Raw genomic sequence first — 21,663 nt, forward strand, 5'->3', positions numbered from 1 at the left:
AACAACAGCTCAACGTCTGGGCTCTCAGTTGTTCTGCAGCGAGTCTATCGTTCAACTGTAAGAAAATACGCAGAGGCCCGATTACATTTAAACTGAGGTATCAGATCAAAACACAAAGTTCCTTTTAGTACATTTGCATTGTAGCATCAGGTAAGGCTGACTGAGAGATGAACTAGAGAAGTTGCTCATCTGAATACCTGGTAGTCATTGTCCATAAATGGCAAAACTTTATGGGGCTGGGGATCAAACAATTCCCTGTCTAATCTGGTGCAAACGAGGGAAAAAATGGCCAAAAACAGAATACATCATGTCTCAGATGATGTAAATTACTCGTATATTATGGTACCATCCAGGATCTGGCTCAACTTGATCTGCTACTTTAACCAATTTGCATATTTTTTCATGGCTGCTCATATGATTTCTTATCTGTCACATATTAGCCATTTTGCTGTACTGATGTAATCAGTCGGAAATATTAAACTATGTGCAAATTCTGGTGGTTTCAAACAATGCTACACAAATGTTTAAAACTTTCATCAAGTCATGTTTTTTTTTTTTTTTTGATCAAGGTTCCCCAGAGAAACAACCCAACAAGCCCACAGCATAACAGATCCTCCAGTATACTTAGGAAACATCATGAAATGTTTTTCCACTTATTCACACTTTGTGTCACGTCAGAGCTATTTGGATGGTTTGTTCCTGATTTACTCTGCCTTGGTCTTATGTGACCAAATGAAACAGTTCCAGTTAAAAATCCCAGTAGGTCAGCAAACTCTGCAAGTTGAATTTTTTGATGGTAGGAGGGAAAATATTTTTTCCTGGCACGTCTAACAAAAAAACAAACAAACAAAAAAAAAACAGTATGAGAACTTTATATTTAAATTTATGCTACCTTAATTCCTACTATATAACATTTGGGCCCTTCACAACTACTGGCACCCTGGGTTGAAATGTGTACAATAGCTTTGCTATAATTCTCTAACAGCAATTGTAGGAGATTTTTTTTTGTACTTCCTTTATGATCCTTCTGCTTTGCATGGTGGAAAGATAAAGTTGGGTTTTCACTCAGCCCAGTGGCCTGTAGTTAGACGTGTCACGTTATCATATATAAACCGTGCCATAAATCTATATTCTACAGAAAACACGGTTTTCTGTCACATTTTCTGTCCCAGTTTAAACTCTTTCTCTGGCATTTGACTTCTGAGTAGCTGCAGGGAACCTGGTCCGACTCCACCGTCTGGAAAAGAATCGAGGCCTCCAGCCTGAACTCAGCGGTCTCCCTTCTGAAGTAGCTCCGGGGATGCCTGAATTCTCTCTGTCCTGCAGATCTTCTTATGCTTCAATCTCTCACTGTTTTCCTGCTTTTCCCAGAGCTTAAGCCAGACATACTAGCCTGAAAGGGGACTACAACCTCTGAAAGGAAAAAAAAGAAGAAGAAAACATGAAATCACTTTCCTGGAGGATTTTTGATAGTTTTTTTTTTACTTTACGAAGATAATTATTATTATTGATAATAATAATACTAACTTTATTTATGAAGCACTTTTATTCAAAGTGCTGAGCAGTAGGTGATAACAGAGATATTAAACAGTTGTTGTATTTAACAGCTTGGCATCATGAACTACTAAAACATAGCTAAAAAAAAACAATCATACAATTATTGTAATTAATCTCATGTATTTTTATTTGATAAAGTACAAGAAGCAATCACAGAAATTCTAAAAAAAAAACAATATTGAACCTCACTGCTAAAACCTCCCAATATTATTAATCAGTAAAGCCCCAACATGCTCATACAGCACCAGAGAGATCAGTTTAGCAAGATTTAAACTTGCCGTGCACCATTTTTTCCCAGCTTCCATTATTTTTATTTTGTGTAGATATTTGAAGACTCTTTGCTCAATAGACTGATCCGTAATCATCCTGAAAAATAACTTTGTCATCTTTAAGCTTATTTTAAACTGCCTGCTGATGCCCACCTGTCCATTCACTGTTGAAGGGATCTGCCTTGCTCCTTTACCCGACACATTGCTCCGGATTCACTGGCTGGAAATGGACTTGTTTTCTTCTGTCATCTCCAACTGTATCTTTGGGGTGTCACCAAACCAATAAAGCATCACCTCATTGCCCTCTGTAGAGTCAGGATTCAAAACATAATCTCACTTTCCTTTAATCTTCTGCAGACCAGGACTGCCTCTCTGTATCAATCAATCTATCAATCTTTATTAATGTAGCACTATTACGCACAACAATGTGACCAAAGTGCTTCGCAGGTAAAATAAGCACTCTGGGCAATGTTTCACCCACTGGGACATTTTTTCCTCCTGTTTAGGTATTAATGACTTTGTTTTTTCTATATTTAAATCCCAATTTTCTACAGCTACTTTCCCACAGCGTCATCATAAATGTCAACGCCCGTTTCAACCCATTCATGGCAAGGCCAGGCAAATTTATTTGTATAGGACATTTCAGTACAGAGACAATGCAAAGTGCTTTACATGATTAAACTATAGGAAAATTAAACAGAATAAAAGCAAGCAGGAGTAAAATGCAGAAACAAAATAGAAAATAGGAGAATAGAAATTAAAAGCAAACAAGTAAAAACAGTTGGACTACAAAGTGAACTAATGATGTTTCAGTAATACAGTTCAATTAGAACAGTCGAAGGCAATCCTAAACAAATGTGTTTTTCATCTTGATTTAAAGGAACTCAGGCTTTCAGTACTTTTACAGTTTTCTAGAAGTTTGTTCCAGATAAGCGGAGCATGGGAACTAAATGCTGCTTCAACGTGTTTGGTTCTGGTTCTAGGTATGCGGAGTAGGTTGGAGCCAGAAGACCTGAGTGGTCTGGATGGTTGATACACTGATAACAAGTCTGTGATGCTCATGTGCATTTCATGAGTTGTGATGTGGCGGAGAAATATAATATAGTTCATAATTATGAAGAGGAACTGCAGTAATACATGGTTTTGCATGTCCAATTTCTTGGCTGTTCTTAGAAGGCCTCACAGGTCTGTTGGAGAACTTTGCTGAACAAACAGCATTATAAAGCCAAGGAACCGACAGACAACTGATAAAATTGGGGAAAAGGTTTAAGAAAAGTTGGTCACAAAACGATGTTTCATGCTTTGAATGTGGTAACTCTGGAGGAGCTGCATAGAGCCACAAGAAACTATCCACATTTATTAGTTCAAGCGCTTCACCCTGAACCCACCATCTCCACAGTGATGCATGGTGGTAGCAGAATTAAGCCTTGGGAATGCTTTTCAGGAACAGAGAGCCTGGTCAGAGTTGATTGGAAGGTGGACGGAGCTAAATACAGGACAACAGTGGATGAAAAGCTGTTAGACGGCATAAAAATGTAACACTGGACAGCAACTAGGATACCAACCCATTATAGCCAGAGATATATGCATGAGAATGGCCTAGTCAAAGTCCAGACCTAATTGGAATTGAGTATCTGTGGCAAAACTTGAAAACTGATGTTCTTCAAATGTGACAGAGCTTGAGCTGTTTAGCAACAGACAATGGGGAAATAAGACCAGTTTCCAAGTGTGGATAAAAATGCACCTACGACCGCAGCTACAAGCTCCATAACATTTTACTTCTAATTATCAATGGATCAGTGTTTACTTTGTGGGGCTGAGAACAAATGCACACCAAATGTCTCAGATTTTTATTGTATGTTTGAAAAAAAATCATGTATCACCTTTCTCCCACTCCACAACGATGCACTGCTTTGTGTTGACCTATAGCCTAAAATCCCAATAAAAGGCATTGAATGCTGTGGTAACATGAGAAAATGTGAAGAAGTTCACGGGGCAGGAGTGCCACTGAATCGTATCAGCCTTAATTTTACTGTTGGAACCGAGTCCTCCTCAGCTGATTCAGGAAGTTTCCCGCATAAAGCCGAGGACAAACCCAAAGTTGTGTGCAGAGAGACTCATTTAATGGCAACATAAAAGCTCCTTGGTGTAAACTCGTGAGATTGTGTCTGTATTCTTCTCACTGCCAGCTCTCTGAAGTTTTATCTGATTACAAGCAGAGAAAATTACACCACAGGGTGTAAACAAAACATCTCCTCAATTCAATTCAGATTATTTATATAGCGCCAATTCACAACACATGTCATCCCAAGGCACTCTATAAAGTCATTTCTATCGAATCATCCCAACAGATTGGTTAAAGAATTTTCTAAGGAAACCCAGCAGATTGCATTGAGTCATTAACTTTGAGCATGTAGCAAGTGTGGACTTGCATTGAGTTGTTGATTTTGCAGTAATCCCTCATACCAAGCATATCATTTAGATTACTACAGTTAAATCCGCACATATTATTGTAATTTCACAATGCATAGTGTTGTGCAGAACACTGTTTTTTACTACATAAGGCCGGCCAGGGGGAAAGGTTATCCACAAGGGGGCGCACCTTGCTCCTAGCCAGCCTTCCAGACACAAGGACATATATTTAATTTAATTAATTTAAAGTCTGCCTTTTGTTCCATTGTCTTTTTTACTGATAAACAATTGTGGAGTCATCAGGTCTTAAAGCGAGTTTCTGGAAATGAGACGGCTAATGACTTATGAAGAAATGGTATATCTGTGAAGGACTCCATGAGAACAGGAAGTTAAATCATTACCATAGTTGGAGCGCTCAGTGCTCAGAGGGGACTTTGTCCTTCCCACGATGCTTTTCCTGTTTGGAATTCCAAAAGAATCAAAACTTCTGAGCATTTTTATGCGATAAGAAAGCTTCCCGTCAAAGCACAAAGCAGTTTAAGGCAATAAATAAGTCCATGTGTTTTAGTCCATTATCAGATCAGGGTGGAGCAGGCCGGAGAAGCAGTATGGCGTAAATCTCTGGATGCACACATACAAATGTTTGATGGTATAGCCCATAGGCAGGTAGATAGCGATATAATGCACCATTGCAGGAAAGACACATGCAGCATGCAAACTTTTAAAAGACCAGACCGTACAGGAGAAACAAAAAGTGTCCATGAGGGACTCGGTATAAAACCAACTGTTATGGGCAGAAAATGATTCTTACCATCCCTGAACTAAAGAGGGGGAAAGGGGGAAAACCTAAACAACTAATTTTTAAACATGGAACATTTCGTTTTTGTATTTATGTCAGATGTTTCCTGAGATAAACTGATTTGTCCATCAGATGTTTGTTTTTGCTTAGTTTAATGTGAGCCCGATTAAAGTTTCATTGAGTTTTCTAAAACTGAGCAGAACGGAGGTTTTAAAAGATGATTTCATCTCAGCTTGGTTGTTCCTCAGGTCGGTTCAGCTCCATCAATCAGCGTGTTTTTAGTGCAGGGCGACGTGTTTGCTGTCTGGAGTAAATGATGGCCATCTGCCACATGGTACCACTTACCAACACACAAGGCAGGCAGTTTAAATGTTTTCTTGTATGCATTTACATCCTGAGCACAACATTTATATGCCGTTATTACGCAACATTTTCAATAGCTTTACACTGGAAAAGGAGCCTTTTGTAGTTAACCAGTGAAAGTAATCTTTATGTTTCATATCATGTTCATTTGAATTAATCCATTATTTATTTATTCAAAACACTTTAACTTCCATGAGACATTTTATTATTTAGTTTGAACACTTCAAACATTAACACATGGGGCCCATGCGGGTTGAAAAATGGGTCCCAGATGGGTTACATAACGGCCCCACGTTAAACAGCTATCAGGCTTTGGCTCCGTCGGAATCACTGGCACTTTTCTTTTTATTTTCCCTCTTTAATAATAAATAATCAGCAATGAGGCAATCTGGTTTGATGCTACATGACTGATCTGCCACCAAGATGTGTCTGCTTGGAAATAGAATACAGAAATAAGAGGTGATTCAAGGATTTTGCAAAGAAGGTTATGAGTTTAATAGAAAACTTCAATAGTAATTTTACAGTCAGATTTAGTTGCGCCATGTCAGCCTCCTTGTGAGGTGAAAACAAACAGCAAAAGGGCAAAATTATTCTTACTCCTTGTATTATTTTTGCATCTTGTCATGCTGTAAACCTCAGAGTTTTACTGAAATTGTATATGATCAGCACAAGGTAGTAAATATTTGGTGCAAAGGTTATGCCTCCTGTTTCTTTTTTTTTTCACAAATAAAAAGTAAAAAAATTTATCTTGCATTTATATTCATCCCCTCTGAGTCAATATGTAGCTCTGGCTGTATATCAATGGCCAATGTGTTGTTGGAAAGTCAACCTGCACACCAGTCTCAGGCCCTTCTATGCCTCTAACAGGCTTTTTTTCTTATTTGTTATGTTTAGCTCCATCCAGATTACCATCAGCTCTGTTCCTGCTGAAGAAATTAATCCCCACAGCATAATATAAATAATGTAATTAGCTTCATATTTAACCAGAGCTGCTTCATTGAGATGTTTGCTGTGTCCTCTTCAAAGCTTATTGGAAGCTTTTTGGGAAAGCCAGTTTTCTTGAGAATGGGTTGTCATGTTGATAGACTCTCCCACATGAGCTGTGGATGTCTGCAGACCCCCCAGAGTTACCATGGGTTTCAGCAGCTTCTTTAATTAATTTTGTTCCGTTTTCCCTTAACAAACCTCTGTGGCCTCCACAAAAAAAGTTGTATTTCTACTGAGATTACTGAGTAAAGGGGGCTTAATAAAAATGCGCAACACATTTTTCAGATTTTATTTACATAAAAAAAAGAAAATAAAGATGTTTGTTATAGCAATGTGGCAAAATGTAAAAAAGTTGAAGGGGTAGGAAAACAAAAGGGACAAAAGGACTGTTCACTGCTCAGCTTAAGACACACCTTGAAAGCAGCTATTTGAATATTATTTGCAGTAAATGGCCATTGTTCACGGCAGACCTTTGAGGTCACATCGTCCCTACTCTCTCCTTTTATTCCTGGCATCAATCTCAGAGCCGTTTCAGAGATTTTTTGTCGATATCTTCTGACACACAGCAGGGTGAAAGCTGTGCAAGAGTTGCTCTACTGGCTCGTCTTGTTTCCTCACTGTGGCTGTGTTACAACAACTCACGCAACACTTTGTTGAGTGTTTACAGGGGAAAGGTAGGAGGACAAAAAGTACAATGGCAGAGACAAGCCAACAGCGGAGATACGATTTGAAACGGAGAGGATCTTTTTAGAGGTAACTATAATGTTAATTGTCTTTTTTTCAGCTTCTTTAGTCTTTCTTATCTTGTTTCTTGTTAGAGTTCAGATTGAATGCTTTCCCTCACCCACACATTTCCTTCTCTTACTCTTTGTGTCCCTTTTTCAGTACAGACAGCCAGCGGGGGCTGGACATCTGTGTTTTTGATTAGCCTTCCGATAAACCTGCCTGTTTCCTGCACATGTACTGTGGGGCAGAGGGAAAACAGATGCGCTCTCTGTCAGGACCCCAGAAGATGAGTGAATACAGACAGAGCTGTAATGTCGCACACAACTTTCAACCCGAGCTTCTAAAGTGAGCAAAACAAAACAAAACCCAAGGGTTGGAAAGAGCGGTTGACCTGCTGTTCTGACGGAAAGATGGACAAGGATGATAAGAAGCCAAAGACATACGTTTCCACCTTCCGGCTGGCCCTGAAGCCTCAGGGAGGGAAGAAGAAAGAGAATGGACTGGTCACCGCAAACAGGACGGTGACAGGAAACAACAAGCTGAGATGTGCATCTGCAGCAGGTAAAACCTCTGACAACAATTCAGTTTTCAATGCTTTATTCTGACAGCTTGTAGTGAAACAATTTGATATTCTTCTGTGGACCAAAAGACACACGTATAACATTTAAATTACCTAATTTTCTTCCATCACAGAACAAAGAGTAAACAATAGCCAAGCAATTTAAATTATATGCAAACCAAATCTACAAACACATTGTTATTGTTTCCTTAAAATTCATTTTAAGTTAGAATACCAGCTATATGTGTCAAAACAGTGGTGAGAAAGAGAGGAATTCCCCTGCATATTACCTGTTTAAATGTTTTAAGGAATTTAATGATAAAAATCCTTTTTTCAGGTCATAATTGATAGGTATTTCTAATTTCTCACTTTGCTGCAGTTAAATTAAAATAATATGCAGAAGGAATACAAACAGAAAGTGGAGTCGCTACTTTCTGTGACTCTAAAGTCAAAGGAAAAAGTTTTCAACATTTGTTATGAATATAATCTGAAAATGTGACTCACATTAGTATTCAGCAACCTTGACTTTGTTGCTCCAAAATAAAATGCAGTGCTCTCTTCAGAAATCACCTTATTAGTTAAAAACAGTCCAACTGTATGTCATTTAATGTCAGTGTAAATCCAGTTGTTCTGCAATGTCCTCAGAGGTTTGTTGGAGAACATTAGAGACCAAACAGCATCCTGAAGCCCAAGGAACGCAGCAGATAGGTCAGTGAGAAAGTTGTGAAGAAGTTTAAAGCAGAGTTAGGTTGTAAAACAATACGCCATGCTTTGAGCATCTCACAGAGCTCTGTTCAATCCATCATCTGAAAATGCAAGGAATATATAAACCTATCAAGATATGGCCATCCACCTCAACTGACGAGGTGAGCCAAGAAGGCATGAAGCAGAGAAACAGCAAAGATGTCCATGCTACCTCTGGAGGAGCTGCAGAGATCCACATCTTAAGCGGGATGTGGCTTTGCTGAAGAGCGGCAAGAAGAAAATTATGCCAAAATGTAACTTATTGTTCTACACCCAAGATACCATGAGTGGAAGAAAACTAACAACGTCCTTCACCCAGAAAACAGCACCGTGAGACATAGAAGCGGACGTGGTAACGTGTTTCTTTAGCAGTGAAGTTGGTCTGAGTTGATGTGAGGATGGATGGATCTAAATATGGGCAGACAACATGTTGGTGGCTGAAAAAAACTGTGGGACAGAGGGACACATGTTCGCCTTCCAGCAGGACAACAACCCTAAATATACAACCAGCCTTGCTATTGAATAGCCTAGATGAAAGCTCATTCATGTGTTAGAATGACCTAGTCAAAGTCCAGAATTAAATCCGAATGAGAATCTTTGGGCAAAACATGAAAACTGATGTTCACAGATGTTCTCTATTCAGTCCGAAGGAGCTTGAGCGGCGTTGCAAAGATGAATTGGCGGGATTTTCAGTTTCTTGATTGGCATAGCTGGCAGAGACACACCTCCCCCCTAAGACTTTGAGCTGTAACTGCTGCAAAAGGTGGCTCCACAGACCCTGAGGGACTAAATATAAATCCATGCCGCACTTTTCAGAAGTGAAAAGTTTATAAATTGATGCGTCCTTCTATTTCCACTTCACGATCATGCTATACTTATGTTGGTCTATCTCCTGAAATCCCATGAAATACACAGAAGTTCATGACTGTAACATGATAAATATAACAAAGTTCAAGTTAAAGCACAAACAGGCGGAGGCAACCAGACTTTTACTCAGTTTTTCTACTATAAATGCATCCAGGAGAGTCTATTCCATGCGTATATGGACTTTCATAAATACACAAAGAAGGGGTGCCACTCAGACACATTGTCGGCAGCATTAACTCTCACACGTACAACATCGCAAAAAATATTGCAACAATATTGGCTACGCTGGTTGAAAACTCTCCACATCACATATAAAACTTCACAGACTTAATTTCCAAAGTCCGACACCTGAGACTCGCACCAGGGGAAACCATTGATTACTTTAGTGTAGCCTCTCTTTTCATATGCATTCCTACATCAGAGGCAGTGAACGCTGTCAGGACTCAGCTGGAACACGATGTATCTCTAAAGGACAGGACCAATGACTGCCAAACCAGAGTTGTGACTTGTTGGATTTCTGTCTCTCAACCACATATTTCAAGTACAGAGTTAACCTTAACAGACAGAGACATGGGTGTGCCATGAGCTCCCCAGTGTCAACCATTTGTACATGGAGGAAGTGGAGAGCAGAGCGCTCAGAGCTTACAAGGGAACACCACCAACTCGCTGGTTTAGATACGTTTAGACGCTTAGGTTTAGACACTTGGGTGAAACTCCAAACCAAAAAATTTTGAGGCATTCGCTTATAGGCAAATCAGCTCAGCGGACAGCAATATCAAGTTTACCAGAGAGGATGCCAAGAATAACACGTTGCCCTTTCTGGACTGTGCTGTGCAGATTGGGGAAGATGGGAATCTCAAAACCGAGGTCTACCGGGAACCCACACACACAGACTAATATTGGCATTTTGATTCACATCACCCAGTGGAGCACAAACTCTCTGTTATCAGAACTCTGAGTTATCGGGCTGAGAACATTCCCGCTGCCACAGAGGAGGAACAAAAAAAACATCACAAGGATGATGGTAAATCCCTTCAAGCATGTAGTTATCCTAACTGGGCATTTGTCAAGTCAGCTGACAAAACTAACAGGAAAAAAACAACCCTGTGTCGAACACAGAGGAGGAAACAGCGATGCAAAGACATTGTCTTCCCATACGTGTCAAGAGTTTCTGAGAAACTCTGGGGAGTTTTCTCAGAATACAACATACTGGTCAATTTTAAACCTAACAACAGCCTCAGACAAAAACTGGTTTATCCCAAAGACCAAACACCCAAACCAAAGCTGAGCGGCATTGTGTCCAATGTAGCAAGGACTGTTCAGACTCCAACATCTGAGAAACTAAACAACGACCACAGAAACTTGGGGAAAAATTCAGCAGTCCACCTGCACCTCAAAAACAAAGGACACACTTTTCACGACAATGACGTCCAGATTGTGGACAGGGAGAACAGATGGGTTGAAGGTTGAGTGAAAGAAGCCATCTTTGTCAAAAGAGAAAAACCAACACTGAACAGAGGCGGAGGACTGTGCTTCCAACTCATCGGCGTGTACAACCTGGTCCTCAAACTCATTTCAAAGAGATTATATTAGCAGTCTCATCAGGATTCAGATGACTAAGTACTCCACTCACTCCAAGCAATAGCCTCTAACGACCCTGGACGGTGACTTGAAATGCGCCTAGGTCATTTAAATGTAAAATGACAGCCCGCATGTATTTAAATGCCACAGCTTTTTGATGAAAGACATTACAGGAGTTAAACGTGTGACTTGCAGTCCAGACCTATTACTCAAGAGTAAACATTTGGTCGTCTCGGTGCCTAAACACTTACATAATCTTCCTACAAGAAGATTTGATGCAACATGATGATAATGCATGTCTACAGCGCATGCTCTCTGTGCTTTAAGCTTAAACTAAAAGCAGCTATGTTAGGACTTTAAGAAAAAGAAGAGAAGCAGTGAGGTCTGTAAAGTTAGTGTTTAAAGCTAAATTCCAACATGGCTTAAATCTAACATGCTACACCCCCCGCCCACCAACCCCACCACTCGCATTCCTTTTCAAAAGTATGCGTACTTTATCAGACTGAAAGCGTCCCCCCCATCCACTGGTGACCACCCATTGCCCACCCGTTTGGACTTTCCAACACCGATCTACCCATGTTCATGTGTGAGAAAAGCTCGTATGTGCCTTTAAAAGTCCAGCTCTGTAACACCAGAGATAATTGAGCATTTATGTCAGTTTCAGATTAAAAAAAAAAGATATATTTTCAACATTCTAAACATTTTTGCTTAATTATACAGAATGAAGGGGGTAGTCCCTTCGAGGGCCTAATTTGCAGTGAGTGAGGAATCAAGACTCAGATAAACTGGCTCACGCTGGTTGATCAGTGAAAAATGTTTAAGTGTCTTGTTTTCTTCAAAGGTGTCAAACAGGGAAACGTTCAGAGCGTGGAAGCCCCCAAGTTTAAGGAACCCATCAGGGATGGCTCGGTCCCTGTTGGAGGCGACGTCACGTTTCAAGGTGTTATCACAGGAACGCAGCCGTTGAACGTTTCCTGGCTGCACAATGGTGAGCGAAGCAATGCTGCGCTTTCAAAGTTACTTGAAAACCTCCTCCTGAATTATTGGCACCCCTGGAAAAGGTGTAAAAAAACATTAATACTGAAAAAAACTTAACGCAAACACATAATTTAAACTAGACATAAGAAAAAACTTCAGAGAAATCCAACATTTAATTTGAATATGCAGCCTATTCAGTTGGGGGGAAACAAACACAATAAGTACAACCAGTTTCACGCTAATTGTCTCTAGAAGCTTTGTGTAATTACAGTAATCCACGATTTCCTGTTTCCTTGGCATACAAATATGGCATGACACACAGGAGTCCATTTCTCCTAACCACTCTTCAAAATTAGAAAAGCAAGAGAACAAACCATTTGTGTAAGGCAAATGTGTGCTGATCTTCGTGACTCATGGAACAACAATAGGAAAATGGGTTCCAGTCTTACCTTGTCCATTTCAGTCTTCGGACTAAAGCCTGTAGAAAACCTCTGAATAGAAGAGCATGAGAGAGGACCCAGGACAATTTAGAGGGATGGTCAACAATCCCCCTCTCTCTGTTTACCGCGCCCACCTTATCAAAAGTTAGAGAAGATTTGCTGTCCTGTTGGTTTTAGCCTGTTGTATAAAATAATTATTTCTTACCATGGGATTTTTCCACTTCTGAATAAATGAAATCAAAGTATAGGCAGTATTTTTCTACATTTTTCAGTACTGAGATTTTGCTACTGCGATTTCATATATCAAAAATAGGGACAATACCTGCAAGTGATGCAATATGACAAGTACCCATTAGAGAAAAAATGTATCAGCCAAATTACAAAACATGCGTCTTTTTACAGGTGTTGCTGTAACTGCAAGTAAGACTTCCTTGAAAAATAGTGTTGCCAGTCTGAGCCTGACGCAGTGTTTGAACAGACATGCTGGAGAGTATACCTGCATGGTTGAAAACAGCGCCGGGAGGGCATCCTGCCGCGCTCTGCTGCAAATTACAGGTCAAGGTAAAAGCACTTGGACCTGTAGAACCAGTATAAATCAGTACATGCCTGCCGGGGAGAATTGTTTACACACAATCCATGTCACTGTGCTTCACAAAGGAGCAGGGACAAAGGAAATCCCAACATCAAGCAACCATGAACTGCCCAATGACGTCGCGTCGAAATCAGAGTCTCCCGAAAACGCTGACGAGGAAAGGCAACGCAGGGAAGAAAAGGACAAAGGTAGATTGTTAACTTGCCCTGATTGAAAAATCCATATCTCTTAAAAGTGTGTGACAAAATCTAATTTCTGCTCTTTTCTTGTTATGAAAAAAAAAATCTATAATTACTTTAAACAAGCCATACACACAGTTGGAGGTAAAAAAATTACCCATTTTGTCAGAAAGATACAATTCTAGATGACATGTTCACTGCATTGTTTGTTCCTACAACCAATCATGGCTGCTGCCTCATGATTGGTCGGTCACTCTTTAAATTTCCCTGTCATGGGACTTACCTGTAAACCCGCCTACTTCTCTATTCTCCACAGTTAGCAGAGGCTGCAGACAACAAACAAAAGCTCCCACAAGCAAAGGTAAGTGGAGCATTTTACATCAAGTAAAGCAGCTAAATCCAGTCAAGGTTTGCAGCCTTTATTCCAAATTTATTTTCTTGTCTTTATATTTGGAAAACCTGCTCGTTTTACGTTCACTTCAGGGCCTCCAGTGAAGTTTCTAGACCCACCAGAGAAGTTGGAGGTTTGTGTGGGTCAGCAGGCTCGGCTACAGTGTGAGTTCAAGAGCAGCTCTCTTCCAGTGGCCTGTTGCTGGATTTACAACAAAGCCAAGGTAAAAAAATATATATATATATATATTATAGTCTAAGTTGGTGATAGTGAACCAATATCTGTACCTCCAGCATCTAAAAACGACCTTTTTCTCCTGCAGGTGGTGTCCGGAAGTTCTCGAGTAACCGTGAGGAATCAGGGGACCCAGAGCAGTTTGATTGTCTCACAGGCCGTCCCAGAAGACACGGGCTCGTACACTGTGATCGTACGAAACAGACACGGCTCTGCTCAGCACACGGTGTCACTCAGTGTCATAGGTGGGATTTGAAAACCCGTTTGTGTTTTGTGACGAAATAACCCCATTTGTACTGAAGAATTCAAAAAAAAAAAATGAAAACATAAAAAGGGTGTTGGTCTCCGCTTTTGCTATCAAAACAGCCCTGAGCTGTGGAGGCATGGATTCCAGCTAAAAACCCTGACAGTGTGCCGTGGTATGTGACACCACCAATCCTTTTAGTCCTGTAATTTAAAAGGCAGGGCCTCTATGGAGTTGATTGTGTTTAGATGTGGAAGTCACAGCTAATAGCAAAAGTGCTCCACAAATCAATCCTGAACCCTTTTTTTGTTCTGTGCCAGGATCTGTTATCCTTCTGAAACAGGCCCCAACCACTGAAGAGTATAGATTTTATTTCAAGGGGTGTTTACATGGTCTGCAGCTGTGCTTAGGTATCATCCCTATGAGTTTCCCAGTAAAATATTGCACACAGCATCATTCTGCTTCTGCTGGCCTGTCTTATTCCCATATTATGTCCTTATTATGCACCTGGCCATTCAAGTGATGAAAAATATTTTTTTAGCTATCAAACCAGACCATTTGTCCCAATTCTGATGCTTGTATGCCCATTGATGGCACTTGCAGGGGCAGGCAGAGGTCAGCACAGGCACACTGACTGATCTACACCTTGTGCAACAAACTGCAATGCACTCACTAACACCTTTCTGACAGCAGGAGCTTTAACTTCTTGAGCAGCTGGAGTTGCTCATAGGTCAGACTCCTGTGTGACACCGGCTCCCTTCTTGTCCCTCCTCTGTCGTGGTTGGTATCCATCAGAAGTGCTCAGACGGGGGGGGGGGGGAGCCCACAGGAGCCCACAGGAGCCCACAGGAGCTTCAGTCATGGAGAAACTCCATCCATCACAATCTGACCTTAGTCAGACTCGTTCAACTCTTTACACCTGCCCATTTTTCCTGATTCTAACACTAGCTTTGAGGAATAAATGTTCACTTCCAGGCAGTTACCCCCCTTTAGCTTCAGCTAAAAACCACTAATCAGGCCTGAAATCTGGGAGTAGTGATGGACTCAGACCTGAACCTCCAAAAGCACCTAAAGACAGTTACAAGGTCAGCTTTCTATCACCTGAAGAAGATTTCCAGGATTAAAGGACTGATGTCTCAGCAGGATCTGGAAAAACTAATCCATGCGTTTATTTTTAGTAGAATTGATTACTGCAACGGTGTTTTCACAGGTCTGCCTAAAAAGTGGATCAGACAGCTGCAGCTGATCCAGAACGCTGCTGCCCGCGGTTTCACTAAGACTAAGAATGTAGAGCACATCACCCCAGTTCTAAAGTCCTTACACTGGCTCCCTATATCTCAGAGAATAGACTTTAAAATACTTCTATTAGTCTATAAATCCCTGAATGGCTTAGCACCTAAATACATCACAGACTTGTTATCAGTGTATCAACCATCCAGACCACTAAGGTCTTCTAGCTCCAGCCTACTCTGCATAACCAGAACCAGACATGGAGAAGCAGCATTTAGTTCCTATGCTCCACTTATCTGGAACAAACTTCCAGTAAATTGTAAAGGTGTGGAAAGCCTGAGTTCCTTTAAATCAAGATTAAAAACACATTTGTTTAGTGTTGCTTTCAACTGTTCTAGTTAAATGAATCACCACTTTTTTGTTCTAATTTCTATCTACATTTTATTCCTACTTGCTTTTATTCTGTTTTAATTTGCTATATTTTAATCATGTAAAGCACTTTGCATTGTCCCTGTACTGAATTGTGCTATATAAATACATTTGCCTTGCCTTGCCTCACCCATCCCAGTAGTTGCAATAAGGATATGATTGTCTCTGTTCATAACATTATGTAAAATCAGTTAATATTTCCATATTTCTTGCTGGGCCAAGGAAACTCCTCCAAATAAATTAAAACTAATGATAAGAGTTGATTTCTCTGCTTTTCAGACCGACCCACGCCCCCATCATCCCAACCTGTTGCTTCCAGGGTTTCGACCCAATCCCTGGTCCTTTCCTGGACGGGCCCCAGCTACGACGGAGGCAAAGCGGTATCAGGCTACATCGTAGAGGCCCTTCAAGACGGCGCTAAAGAGCCTGGGAGCTGGACTGAAATAAGCCGATGTAAAAACACGTCGTACCACATTCGCTCAGGGTTGGAGCCTCTCGGCCAGTACAAGTTCAGGGTGCGAGCCGTGAACGCAGCAGGCACCAGCGAACCGAGTGAGGAGTCTCAGTACGTCAAGATGGCGGCCACAAGTGAGTGACGTGCCGGCGCTGTTGGTGGCAGAAAGATCTGTTCAGCTTGAAAACTGATTGTCTTTTGGCGTTTGTTTTGCTCACAGAGGAGGAGAGGAAAGATGAGCCCGACTCGTATGTGACTGTGACTATTGACACCAAACACAAAGTCAGGGACCACTATAATGTGCACGAAAAGCTGGGAGTGTAAGCATGGACTTTCTTCTTTTTGTTTTTCCTAACCCTTTCTCCGTATTAACATTGAATCATGTCTTTACACGAGTCTAAACGGGGCAACTCATGATGCTTCTTGGTATTAATTTTCATTATTCAAGCGGGAAGTTTGGAGAGGTGTACCGGGTGACTCACAAGGAGACTGGCAAAGAGTTTGCAGTTAAGTTCTACCGGGCCCGGACCTCCAAGGACAAGTCAGAAGCTCGCAAAGAGATAACTCTAATGAACAAGCTTCACCACCCGAAGATAGTCCAGTGTCTGGCTGCGTACGAAGTCCGTCCAGAGTTGGCCATGGTCATGGAGTAGTAAGCGATCCTCATCTGGTGATAGTTTCTGCTACTCTTAAACACAACACCAAGACCCTGAGATGTTTTTTTTTTTTTTTTTTTGTCTTTGCAGCATCGCAGGAGGGGAACTCTTTGAACGTATCGTGGATGAAAACGTGGAGCACACAGAAATCACCAGCGCTCGCTACGTGCAGCAGATCCTGGAGGCCATGCAGTACGTGCACAAGCAGAACATCGTCCACCTGGACCTGAAACCGGAGAACATTGTCTGCGTGGACACCTCCAGCACCAAGATCAAGATAATTGACTTTGGCTTGGCCCGCGAACTAGGTGAATGCGCTTAACCTACAGTGAAGATTGTCTGATAAATTCCTTTTTCTGGCAAAAAGGACTTTTTTGCCTTTAGTCCTGTGCAGCTATACGCTTGCAGTTACAATTCAGAACAGCTTATCTATTATATATGATAAAATGAAGATCAAATTTTAATTTGTTTGGAACACTAACACCGACCTCAAGCTTCAGCCTGTGTATCTTACCAAATGTGGGAGACAGTAGCATTGACTGTACGCCAAAGATAACATCAGGGTGTGTCAAATTCTTACCTGTCGACAACCGTTGGGTGGTAACAAGTCTTTTTATAGCTAAAGTGAAAATAAAAGCAGGAAAATACTAGAGGCTAACTCAAGTTCATCAACATTTAATGCTTCAGACTCCGAGGAGACAATTTGAGACTTTCTCTTTTTCTTATTTCTAAAAAATTTTTTTTTGCAGCTTTTGAAAGTTAAATTCTCCTGACTTAGACAACTTTATTTGTCATTTTGTATGCACAAAATGCATACAGAACAAAATTTCGTTTGCATACAGCTTGAAAAATCACAGTAAATTGTAGTAAATTTCAGGATAAAGATGCAGCAGCGATTTATGTAAACAATTGAATGTAAAAACAATGTAGGGGGAAAATGCAGTGGATAAAACATCTAATTCAATGGTACAAAAATGTTTGTCTTGCTATCAGCCACACAGTGCCTTACAGAGGTATACGCCCTGATCTTTTTCACCTTTTGCCATGTTACAACTTCAATGTATGTATTCAAATTTTTCATGCGCTTTCTGCTGCAGTCACAGAAATGTACACCAAAAAGTTTGTGGGTCGTGTCTCCAGAGACTGAAGATTCCTCTTTTCTAAAATAGCGAAAGCAAATATAGCTTGAAAAGACAGTTTATGAAAAGCTGTTCTGAAATATTCCCGTGGATACTCGAATAAACGTAGGGCTGGACTCTGGGGAAATTCCAACAGATGAACGGGTTTTGATCCAAACTACCCCACTGTAGCGCTTGGTGCGTGTTTATCCTGCAGGAAGGTGAACCTTCGACCCGGTCACATATCTTTGGTGACCCCTTGCTTGTTTTTCTTCTGCATTTAGTTCCATCCATTTTTCCTTTGACTCAGCTTCTCTATCCCCGCTGAAGAGCATTCCCACAGCATTAGACTGCCACTCCCGTGCTTCACTGTGGCGATGTGGGCGGAAATAACTTTCTGGCATTTATCGTCCGAATTGTACATCATATTAGCCAATTACTTCTTAATTAATTTGTTTAAATAGCGCTTTATAAGAAGATTTGACTTGAATGCAGCCACATATATTTTGCGTATAGGCCAAAATGTTTAGTTTTGTCTCTTTTGACCAGAGCACAGCCTTTCAGATGATTGCCAAAGTGACTTTTGGCAAACTGCAAACAGGACTATTCATTACTTGCTTTCAACAATGACTTTCCGTAAAGACAAGCTGTGTGGGGCGCACAACTAACCAATCGTCCTCTCAACAAAAACCTCCACCTGAGCTGTGGAGTTTGAATTGTCAATGGACTGAATTTATGCAGCACTTTACTAGTTAAAGGAGGATCAAAACTGTTGCATCTCCTATTGTTAGGGGTGACTGTATGAAAACGTTAACTTGTTATGCCCTTATCTCGTTCTGTAGAGGAGGGTAAACCTCTGATGGTGATGCACGGCACTCCAGAGTTTGTTGCCCCTGAGGTTATCAACTACGAGCCTGTCGGATTAGAGACGGACATGTGGAGCATCGGAGTCATCTGCTTCATCTTGTAAGCTGCAACTGTGCTTATTTGAATTCCAGCCACAGTTTTCTAAAAAAGATAGGGGGGAAAAAACAACAAAAAAACGAAAATAATGCTGGCTCCAAAGTGTCTAAACAGAAGCTGATTTGGCACCATCTGCTGGTTCTTTCTTAATAAGACCAGACATGAGAAAAGATCTTATCTTGTATATTCTGTGTAACACAATTTCTTCTGAGTAGAAATGTTAGTCACATGGGAAAGCCACCCTACGAGGCGGGCTTGTCTGAGCCTGTTTTTCCACCGTCTGTGATCCAGGCTCAGCGGAGAATCCCCCTTCCAGGGAAACAACGATGCGGAGACTCTCGCTCTGGTGACGGCGGCCAGCTTTGAGTTTGACCCGGCAAGTTTTGAAGACATCTCCAATGAGGCAAAGGACTTTATCAGCTCCCTGCTGAAGAAAGACCGAAGGTCGGTCTGCCCTTCTTTGCTTTTCTAATGGTCACATCACATGTCCAGTTCATGGCGTGATGCCAAAACAGTTTAAACGATTACATAGAGCATGATTGAAGAACAAACTTTAACACAGCAGATGAAGATCTGAGCCCAGTTATTTCTCGCTTTCTACCCACTTTTGACTACAGAGCCAGGTTGTCGTGTAAAGAGGCCCTCTCCCACTCCTGGATGGCTTCTTTTACCCCTCTGACCCGCAGGCCCACCAAGTCTCTGAATAAAGAGAAGATGAAGCGCTTTCTAGCGAGACGCAAGTGGAAGGTAGACCAGAATTGGACAGACGATACATTTTCTGAAGATGTCGCCTCTGAAGACTTTTCAACTCTTCTAAATAACCCCAAAGCTTGGCAGACAATGGTGTTGGTCATGCGTTGCCATTTCTCCTCTCGCCCTCCAGAAAACTGGCCAAGCGGTTCTGGCCCTGAACCGGATGGCTAACCTCACCAACAGGCCGGATTCTCCTGGCAGCTCCTCAGAGGGTAACGGACGCAATCCCTGCCCTTCATCCCAGATCTCTTCACAAACGCCAAGTGACTCACAGTTGGGGACTGTCACTTCAAGTTTACACTCTTGTGATCACTGTGGCCTTGTTTTCTCTCCCTCCCCTCCTCCCCCCACCGTCCACTCCCTCTTTTAGAGCCAGTGTGGAGCCGTGAGGCAGAGGAGGCCATCCAGTCGCTGGACAAGCAGCTGGAGACTGAGCCGCACTTCCGGCAGGCCCTGAAGGACATCGCCCTTCCCAAGGGAGAGACTGCTCAGCTGACATGCCTGGTTGATGGTACTGGCAAAGAAATTATTCTCATTATAGATCCAAAAAAAAGCTTCTCAACAGGGCAAAATCAGGAAAAAAAAGCTATGGCTAAAATACTTAACTGCAGAAGAATGACCGTTGAAACAATTTGTATTTTGATGCTAAAACTAAAGGGCTGAACGACATCATTGAATGTCTTTTCAGGCTCTGTTGAAGAAATTTAGATTTAAATTTGTTTTTAAGTAGGACTCTCTGAAATTGAGTTTGTCCCCAAACAAACCCCCCTTTGGATAAACAGTGGGTGGATTTGACGGTAAAGTGTTAGTTAAAGCTCAAGGTCAAGATTAGCATATTTCTAAGAAAGCTCAAAGCTAAACAAAATCCATAGTTGACAAGTTTGATAGTACAGACACCTCATGGGTCCAAAATAGACGTTCAAAGAAAGAAGGCAGCAAAATCTATGATTTAAGCTCTAAATAGGTGTAGAGTGATACTTTGTATTTTGATGCTAAGACCGTCAAGGGTATGATCATGTTTGCATTCAATTAACATGAGAAAAAGCTATATCTCTATCAATCTGATCACTACATGGTTTGATTTGGGGTGAACTTGCAGGGACAACCCCCATACCCTCTGTATTAAAATGGGTGACTGTTTAACTTTCTTTCTCACAGTAGAATTATGGGATTAAGATTGAAATATTTTTATATCCTTACCCAGATTGATGGGCAGCAGGTCGTTGCTGATATCTTTTTCCTTTTGGCTTTGTGTTGACTAGACTTCTGCTTTTATAGAGTTTCTCACACTGATGTTGATCAACTTATCAAGTTGCCCTTAAATCTAATAGAAATGACCATGGTGAACTGTATTTCTGCACACAGCTTCTCCAATTTAGCTTTATTTTCAAGCAAGGTGGGAACTGTATTTTGTCTTTTGGACGTCTGGCTTGAATAACTAATTTAATTGGTAGAGAGATGTATGTCCTGATGCAGAAAACCCCACCATTTAGAATTTGCTTGTTTTGCCAATTTTTGTTGCATACTAATATTTTTTTTCCTCCAAAACCCAGGTTACCCACAGCCAGAGGTGAAGTGGCTTCGTGACGAGGAGCCGCTGTGTATCTCGAGCAGAGTGAGGATGCAGCAGGACGAAGACGGGCTCTGCTCTCTGGTTGTGGCCGACCTGGGACCCTCTGATTCAGGGGTTTACATGTGCACAGCCCAAAACAAGCTCGGGGAGGCAATGTGCTCTGCAAAACTGACCGTCGAACTGTGAGAAAATGTGGACTAGTAGATTTGTTTTGTGGTTTATGCCACAACATGCACGCAGGTTATTCCAGAGCACGCAAATGGCTGACGTCGCGACTGTTTTGTATGAAAGTGCTGCTATTGTTAGAAGGAAATTACTTTACAAACTCACTTCTAGACGTCCACGATTATAATCCCAAGACACGGTTGATATTGTTCACTTTTTAGGCACAAGGTGAAATGTTGAGAGTTGATCTGAGTTTTAGGAATGGCCCAACAGCCACGCATATTGTATTTTATATTGTTTACATGTTTTATAAAAAGACTAAAATTAAAGACTTTTTAAAAGAACACCACCTGGTTGATAACTGTGTAAAACACAAATTTAAAGTACAGCTGTGACTTGA

At 41.2% G+C, this 21,663-nt stretch overlaps 1 protein-coding gene across 1 annotated transcript; it reads left to right on the forward strand.

Moving 5' to 3' along the window:
- The first annotated feature begins 7,030 nt into the window (after positions 1-7,030).
- Positions 7,031-21,609, forward strand: LOC105928227 (myosin light chain kinase, smooth muscle). Its single transcript, XM_021317942.2, has 18 exons — positions 7,031-7,140; positions 7,273-7,674; positions 11,706-11,852; positions 12,685-12,843; positions 12,940-13,062; positions 13,370-13,414; positions 13,537-13,667; positions 13,767-13,923; positions 15,861-16,169; positions 16,256-16,355; positions 16,484-16,687; positions 16,782-16,999; positions 18,652-18,775; positions 19,064-19,216; positions 19,390-19,519; positions 19,656-19,737; positions 19,896-20,036; positions 21,079-21,609. The coding sequence occupies exons 2-18, from the start codon at positions 7,524-7,526 to the stop codon at positions 21,282-21,284; spliced, it is 2,580 nt and encodes an 859-aa protein (XP_021173617.2). The 5' UTR covers positions 7,031-7,140; positions 7,273-7,523; the 3' UTR covers positions 21,285-21,609.
- Positions 21,610-21,663: the final 54 nt, after the last annotated feature.

This window comes from Fundulus heteroclitus, chromosome 10, assembly GCF_011125445.2.
Source record: "Fundulus heteroclitus isolate FHET01 chromosome 10, MU-UCD_Fhet_4.1, whole genome shotgun sequence".
In the NCBI taxonomy this organism is placed as follows: Eukaryota; Metazoa; Chordata; class Actinopteri; order Cyprinodontiformes; family Fundulidae; genus Fundulus; species Fundulus heteroclitus.